Genomic DNA, 8,321 nt, shown 5'->3' with positions numbered 1-8,321 from the left:
TTATGAATTCTCCAAACATTAGACTACATTTTCGACTAATCGAGTTGATCTTCCAAGAGTCTTTTATCCATCTTTGATTTTCTGACCTTCTGATTTACACTCTAGATGTTATACAAGTTGATTGGTCAATTCTTGCCATTTGTCCTCTTTTAAATGGTACACGTGTTAAGTGCACTTTTTACCATTACAGATAGCTTCCCTACTTTTTGAATATTTTTCTAAAAAATTTCGGAGTGGAAGATTTTTGGCAGGAAGAAGATGATTCTTAATTAGCAGGAAATGGGATCTTATCCGATTTCTGCATCCTAAATTTGAAATAACAGACTTCAAAACTAGTCTAAATACATTTCCAAAAAAAAAAAAAGGTAAAAACCATCCAAAATTGGCATAAACCAGCATCACATTGAAAGATTTTAAACAATTTATAGCCCCTGAAGAAGCAGGCACCAGCAGCAGAGGAGAGAATACTGATCTACATTCTACACTTGGAAGTTAACACTGCGCGAAGTAACAGGAGTTGTTGAATAGAGACCTTTAATTTGTTCACTCTTAGCAGCAGCTTCTTGGTCTCATTCTTAGATTCTTTCCCTTGGACGAGGCGTCTCCTCTATATCGTGTAAGCGCCACTCGAATATCAGTGGCTAGTTGCCAAAGCGGTAACCAGAAGACCAAGGATAAGAAATGGCTGTGCACTAGCCTGAAATGACACATTGGTTTGGGTTTGAGAACAGCAAAATTAAGAGAGGTACTAATTTTTCCAATATTTTAACTTTACGATGTTTTAAGTTTTAGTAGAAAGGGGAGTGAAGGTACCTGATACTTAACATCGTACTTTACAGGGTCTTTGAGGAAATACTTGAACTGCAGAGCAAAAAAAGTCACATGTTAGATTACTTTTGCCATGCAGAGATGATACTCCGTTTGGCCAAGCTGCAAAAATCAGCTTATTTTGATAAGTGCTTTTTTTCAAAAGTGTTTTTCCCAAAAGTACTTTTGGTGATAAGCAATTTGTGTTTGGCTAATTAGTTGGAAAAGCACTTCTGAGCAGCAATTAGTGTTTGGCCAAACTTTAAAAAACTGCTTCTAAGTGTATTTTTCTCAAAAGTGCTTTTGGAGAGAAGCTACTTTTTTCTGCTTCTCCAAAACTGCTTCTTACTTCTCCTCAAAATCACTTTTTTCCTTCAAAAAACTTGGCCAAACACCTCAATTTTTGGCCAAAAGCAAAAAAAAAAGCACTTTTGGCCAAAAATAAGCTTGGCCAAACAGGCTATCTCCTTTTCCAATTAAGCTACGGACTTTATCACACTGTCAACTTACATTATCAGTGCATGTTCAACTATTGCTGCAGGTCATTTTCCTAATCTTTAAGGTAACATATAATCATAAGAAGTTGCCTGGAACTATTTCTTACGTAATCTGATAGAGTGTAAGTGATTCATTACATTATCAGTGCATAAAAGCTATACTCTTTCAGTTATTATATATGCGTGGCCTGTGATTTGGTTACCAGGATAATGCTAATCGAATTAGGATAACACTTACCTGGAAGAATACTTGTGGAGCAATTAAACCTAGAAGTGCTAAAGCATAATAGGGTTTGCCAGCACCTAAAAGATACCCTGCAACAAACAAGACATAAAGCAATTACAAGATTGTTTAAGGCTTAAATTTGCCCACGTAACAGTTTACATTCAGAAAAAGTCCTCTCCTAAATGATAGCCCTGATCTTAATTTGGCATCAACTACCTTTAGATGATCTTAGATGCTCTAGGTTTGAAACTGGACCTTGACCACTTAAGTAGCCCCCCTATCACCATTAGTTTCAAGCAATAATTTGGAAATAAGTCTGCAGTTCTAAATTTCAAAGAGAGAGTTCCGGACAATCAAAACTATTGATAAGTAGCCTCTCTAAGGTAGAAGAAACTAAAGCATCTCTTGGTTTTCATATAGTGCTCAAGTCGTGGAGACCGCTAATAGTGTCTACCATGCACATCAAATAACTGTGGTTACCGATCATTAGATCGTCAACAATCACCATTTGATAAGGCTAAAACCTTCATCTCCCAATATTCATTCTTACTTCAGTTGATACCTTGATATTGATATAATGATATAACTTCAATGAAGATACACAGCATTATGAGGCCCAAAAGGTTCGCCTTTATATTTTGGATAGGTCAAAAGGTTGTCACTTGTTAACATATATGGATCTGATAGTTGTCAATTAAACAATATATAGATCTGATAGTAGTCAAATAAACAAGAATAGTGATCACCTGCCACTGATATCTGAGTTATGTCAATGGCACCAACACAAATCCATTTAGCGGCTTCAGAGCCAAAAGCTACTGGAAGTGACTACAAATGCAGTGCCATAAGAAATTTAGAACAGTCATAAACATGGCCAGTCATGAATGAGAAGTTAAATTGTGTGGAGTATATACCTGAAGCCCCATAGCTCTGTCTCCTTCAATGCTTTTGAAATCATTTACAATGGCTATGCCTAGCTGCAAAAATAACAGAGAAAACGTAAGATAATTACTGATACATGTGATAGAAAATTAAAATAAAAAGTGCTTTTGCAGACTCTTACTCCGGCAACGCTATACAAGAGTGTTAGTACGATTATGTCAGGTGTAAGGGTTCCGAACAAAGCTTGACCAGCCCACCTACATCAAGAAATTGAAAGGATTCTGCGTTACTTTATCTCTGCACTCCTAATCACAAACCAAAATGCTAAAGCAATGCATTTGTAAAAGCCCTTTGCTGCACAAGGTAATTTCTATCACAGATAATCCCATCTGTGGGACTCAATAAATGAGAATCAAACTCCACCACCAAGTCCCCCAGCAAATGATGCCTGATCAACTAGGTTAATTTTCAATATGATCATCAATTCATGACTGGTAGCATCACCTAATCATCAGTGCATGACTGGCGAAGAGAAGGCCAGGTTATTATATACAGTATTTTTTTATAAAGCCAGGTTATTATTGCGGAGGTAATATGTTAAAACTTTTCCACTTCAGCCTGGTTCTTTCGATTTTTGAAAATAAATCTCGACAAGTTGCAGAATAGTAGACAGTTCAATATATACCAAGGCAAGCTGATATAACTTGCTCCGAGAGCAAAATTTCCAATCCATCCATTCTGTTTGAGCTGCACATAAATTTTATATCAGAGCTATTCCCATTTTGATACTGTAAAAGAAGCTAGTTCAGAGGATTGTCAAAGATAACGGCTTTACCTTCAATGGTGGAGCTGAGTAGATGTAGGAGAGCAAGGATCCACCAAGAGCAAGGTAAAATATTGTAGGGAAGTCGTGCCCTGCCTATAAGAACAACGATCAAGGAATTCAGACGTTTCCAGATAACTAAATAACTGGATAATAAGCAGCTTTAAAGACTTACCCACACATCTAAAATACCAGCTAACCCCAGACCTCCAAGAAGAAGCACCCATATTTGATTAATGACCTGGTATCAGTGATATCTTGATGAGAATATATAGGATATGTGGAATTAGTTTTAACTTTTCATACATATCTTTAGACAATCTCAAACAAGACATACCTCTTGTCCGGATATTGCGCCTGAAGGAATTGGACGGTAAGGTTCATTAATAGCATCAATCTCTCTATCATACCAATCATTAATAGTCTAAACATAAATTAAAAAGTCACTTCCCAGGATTTCTAAAGTAGATATTCGATCTTGAAAAGCACTAATTTGCACTAGTGAGAGAAGTACCTGAGTATAGCCAGTTAGAAATGGGCCAGACATTAGCATACAAACAATTGATTTCGCCACATCCTCTGGAGTCCAGTGGAAGTTCCCTATGACAAGGTTTCAGAAATGTATTAGATAAATGCAGAGAGCCCACTAAATACATATTGTTTAGTTAGAACTCCATGAATAGAAGTTTTTATTGAAAAACAGTTTCATTTGCAAAAGTGATCCACAAATAGATTATGAAGTACAAAATTTTCCAAATTCAACTTAAATTGACAGCTAACTATGATGGCAGATCTACTATTATTTGCATTTCAGCACCAAGCCAAAACATGATATACTTTTAATAGGCTATAACACAAGGCAATATTTCCTTTTTGCAATTGGGATGATGGCCTCATAATCTCATAGTATTTGTTTACACGGACTGATGACAATGTACACCTGAGTTAAGATTTTGTATGAATATGAAGTGTTCAATTCTAAATATAAGAGCATTTCATGATTTAACAAATAAATGCTTTGCCTACATTTCTTTAATGTTTGGGAAATTAAAATTGAATGATACAAACAGCATATGAACATAGAAATTGGAAGTATCTAGGGCCAAAGATTGAAGGAGACATTTAAATACTCCTTGGAATATGTGCCTAGTAGTACCAGAAGCAGCAGCGCCACAGACCACGCCCCACACAAGGGGAGGCCAAGTAACAGGTTTTGTAAGTTGAACCCGAATCTTCCACTTGTCCTGTAAAGAACAAATAGAGAAGAGTAAGTTTTGAATTAATTTGTCTTTGTTGGGATATGCATACTCGTTGCGTCCCGCTTTTCTCTGCTTTTTCTTTCTTGTCCCTCTTTAACTATCCAACAGAAAAATCAGACTCTAGAAAGAAATTTAAGGTGGTCTTCATGGTTTATGACATCATGCAGAAATATCAAAGGGTTTCCAGGGTAAGTATGAGTGGATCTTAAAAAGATAGCCGGCCGGATTCACTGTTTACACTTTCTATCCAGTATACATTGAGTATACATTGGTTATATACAGTTATACACATATTATACATATTATTATACATCTATCGGCTATCTTTAATTTAAACGGTTGGATAGGCGGCTATTTAGGTTAATTCTTCGAACTCTTCCCAAGGAAAGACCAGGCATTTATCTGACATAGGCTTCCTGTGTTACAAACAAGAGTTTTCAGCATGACCATGGCTCAATATGAGAAGAGATGATTTGTCCAAGATGCGTCCTATGAGTTATTCACCTGTCCTCCATGTGGTATATAGTCTTCGGCAGGCAGATTTATGTTTACGCCTTTCTTAAGAGGCAGTTATATCAATCAACTGCATCTAAATCCCAAACAAAGTTGGGTCATATATGAAGCCTCTATAATCATTTGACTGCGAGCCCAAATTATTCCAACTAATTTGCTTATAAATAATTTATCTTCTAGGGAAGTTCAGGATTTATTAGAACTAGAAGCTTTCAAGTCTCACACTTATCTCTAAAATGATATACAAGTCTTTAACCAGACCAAAAGGACTTAGTGGAAAGTAACAAACTTAATGTAAGTGAAACAACATAAAACAATACTCTCTTCGTTTCAATTTATGTGTCTTAGTTTGACTGGGGTGTTTAAGAAAGTAGAGTTTTAAATCTTGTGGGCTTAAACTAAAGATATATGTAATGTGCCAAAATATACTTGAATCGTGTGGTCTTAAAAATATGTCATGTGGAAAGTTGGAGTTAGAGAGTTGCTAAATATAGAAAGAGACATTCTTTTTTAAATAGACTAAAAAGGAAAGTAAGACACACAAATTGAGATGGAGGAAGTAGTAAATAAACCTTAATTCCAACTAGTTGGCATCACCTCCATTACTTTATAATCTCAAGTAAATCTGCACTGATTTTGAAAGATTGATGGTCTTTCGAAACAACTTTCCTCCATGCGATTTCAGCTCTACTTTGCTCCATGTTAGTACTTTCAAATTTCAATAATCTATTATTGTGCCTACAGTCAAGAGCATATGGAGGTCTATGTAGGACATAGGCAAACTGTTACAGAAAACCTCTCACTTTTCTTTTCTTCTTTTTTTACAAGGATCTCAGACAATTCTTATTTTATCCTTTAGGTATGCTACTTAAACCTTATGCCATATGTGATCAATTGTAATCCTGTCCAACACTTAAGGGACGCACGTTCATCTTAAGATCCCCATTTCTGTTGACACTCATTTCAGATAAGTTAGGCCTCAGATATATATAGAACCCCCAACATTCACTCTCATGTAAGATTGTTGGTCTCGCCACTGTTTTGTAGAACTTGACTTTCACTCTGTCAGGTTCTTCACGTTGCATAACATTCTCGTAATACTCCTTCATTTTCGATATCCTATCTTAATTCTATGTAGGACATCTTCGTCTATTATGCTATTCTTCTATAATATTGAGCTTACCCATCTGAATTGCGTGCATTTGGGCACCACAATCCCATCTAATCTCACTTCACCTCATCCTAATTTTCGCTTAACTGGAAGTTTTATATAGGCATTTAAATCCTAAATAATCCCCTTCATTCACTGATTCCCCAAAGAAGTCTCCTTTCCAGGGAAATTTTTCTCAGAAAAGGTTACTCAAAGACTGGAACTAGAGCACCGACCAGAACCTGCTTCCAATATAAACAGACCACACGTAATTTGTTTTGATTTTGATAAAACAATTTAACATTCATGTTTAATAAATTGAAAAATATGCTACACTTTTAACTCTTGTGTTCCAGATAAATTCAAAACGAGCAACCACAGGTGGAGTTGTGGAGACTTAGCCACAGTCTCAATCCAGCATAAAAACCAGTTATTTGAATTAAAATGTCAGGTGTCCCTCGCAGGTATGATGTAGACAGAGAAGTACTAGTCCAGGCGCGGAGCTACCCTTATCCAAGGGGAGCCTATTTGACACCCCTTTGCCGGAAAATATCACTGAGTAGATAGGTCAACTTTTTTTTCTTACGTATATATAGTTGAATCCCTTAACTTCTTAGTGTGTTTACTTCTTCATATTTTGAATCCCATTAGTGAAAAACTTGGCTCCGCCACTGAGTAATATGAATGAAAATCAGATTTTTCTTACCCCCAACTCACTAGGGATCAATAGAGTTCCCTTATAGTTATAGACCCAACACTACTCGAACAAACCTCCTTGTTATTATAATTGAAAGTAAATATAGCAAAGGAATAATTATAAAATCAAAGAAATAAACCCATTTAGCTGAATAATAAGATAAATATCACACCGTTTCTTGCTTGGCTCCTTTAATTCCAAGAATCTGATTTATGCTTGAGCCACCTGCAGCTGGTGCCTTATCTGGTGCTTGTGCTTTAACTGCCATACAAATTTCAAAACTAAAAACCCCATATCTTTATTTATTTCAATAACAATCATCACAAAAATAAATACACAAATAGTTAGCTCCATAAGAATCAAGAAAGTAAATACTCTTTAGAACTTCACCTTCTTTATCAGTCTCTGTTGCTCTTACAACAAGCCTTCTTCCTATAAAAAAGTTCAAAAGTAACAAACGTTAATGCATAACAAATGAATAATAGATAGATAAAATGAAGTTATTATATATATGTATATAAGAAGGTTAAAGAAATGAAGGAGTTTATGAATGAGATTACTGGAAAATGAGAGGCAAAAGGGGGATGAAATTTGTGAAGAGCGAAGTGGGTTGTTGTTGCTAAAATTGGATAGTTTAATAGAGGGTACAGAGTTGAGGAGAGAAGCCATTGCAAATATAGTTGAGCTCAATGGAAGGAGATGTGAGCTGCAATAGCTTTTGCTCTTTGCGATAACTTTTGTCTTTAGTTTAATCCGCTAAAAGCAATTTATAGGTGTATGTGTCTCTAATGTTTCTTTTTTTTTTATTTTCCTATTAAAGATAGAAAAACTATTTTCTATTAGGATTTGTTTTCCTTCGCAAAATTGATACCGGCCGTTTGGACATTAGAAATTTTCCACTTTTTTTTTTTTTTTTAAATCAGCGTTTGTTCATAAATTTTTCAATTTTCACTTAAAGATGCATTTTAGAACTTTTCAAAAATTTAAAAAATTCCAAAAAATTATTTTTCAAAATTTTTTCACTCGGATCACTCACAAAACTTCAAAAACAACCCAAAGTGATATTCATGTCCAAACACAACTTTATATTTCAAATACCATTTCCACTTGAAAAAAAAAATTACTATTTTTTGGAATTTTATAATTCTTATGTCCAAACGTCCACCAAGAATCGTTGATTAAGGTGAACGAACAGAGAGGAATTGTAATTTCTAGAACATAGGTGCACCATTAAACAAAGTTAAAAAAGGTATCAAGTGTGAATTAATCCATGTTTATATGAGTAAAAAACTGCAAATCCAACCAAGTGAATCATTTAACCTCTTTAGAGCATATGTGAGCCACCAAATAATATTAGATCAATACTAAAAAATATGCATATAAAATCCTAGTTTGCTGGAGATACAATGGTTTCACGTTCAGGTCGAGCACTATAATTTTCCAAGTAAATCCGCCCATGTGAATGAT

General features: G+C 35.2%; 1 protein-coding gene across 1 annotated transcript; it reads right to left on the bottom strand.

Moving 5' to 3' along the window:
* Nucleotides 1–226: 226 nt before the first annotated feature.
* On the bottom strand, nt 227–7,601 carry LOC104214712 (chlorophyll synthase, chloroplastic). Its single transcript, XM_009764427.2, has 15 exons — nt 7,415–7,601; nt 7,245–7,286; nt 7,027–7,115; nt 4,392–4,479; nt 3,750–3,835; nt 3,573–3,659; nt 3,411–3,476; nt 3,248–3,331; nt 3,098–3,159; nt 2,594–2,669; nt 2,445–2,507; nt 2,277–2,358; nt 1,543–1,619; nt 814–861; nt 227–697 (listed from the first exon to the last, which is right to left on the bottom strand). The coding sequence occupies exons 1-15, from the start codon at nt 7,521–7,523 to the stop codon at nt 635–637; spliced, it is 1,122 nt and encodes a 373-aa protein (XP_009762729.1). The 5' UTR covers nt 7,524–7,601; the 3' UTR covers nt 227–634.
* Between the last annotated feature and the right edge of the window lie 720 nt (nt 7,602–8,321).

This window comes from Nicotiana sylvestris, chromosome 7, assembly GCF_000393655.2.
Source record: "Nicotiana sylvestris chromosome 7, ASM39365v2, whole genome shotgun sequence".
In the NCBI taxonomy this organism is placed as follows: domain Eukaryota; kingdom Viridiplantae; phylum Streptophyta; class Magnoliopsida; order Solanales; family Solanaceae; genus Nicotiana; species Nicotiana sylvestris.
The sequence above is the reverse complement of the archived record's forward strand: the minus strand, read 5'-3'. Positions and strand labels throughout refer to the sequence as shown.

Coding starts and splice junctions, on each gene's coding strand:
- LOC104214712 (XM_009764427.2), bottom strand. CDS start 7,523: ATGGCTTCTCTCCTCAACTCTGTACCCTCTATTAAACTATCCAATTTT. Junction 2,359..2,444: donor ACAGAGCTATGGGGCTTCAG/GTATATACTCCA, acceptor CTGCATTTGTAG/TCACTTCCAGTAGCTTTTGG. Junction 1,620..2,276: donor AACTCAGATATCAGTGGCAG/GTGATCACTATT, acceptor TGTTTGTTGCAG/GGTATCTTTTAGGTGCTGGC.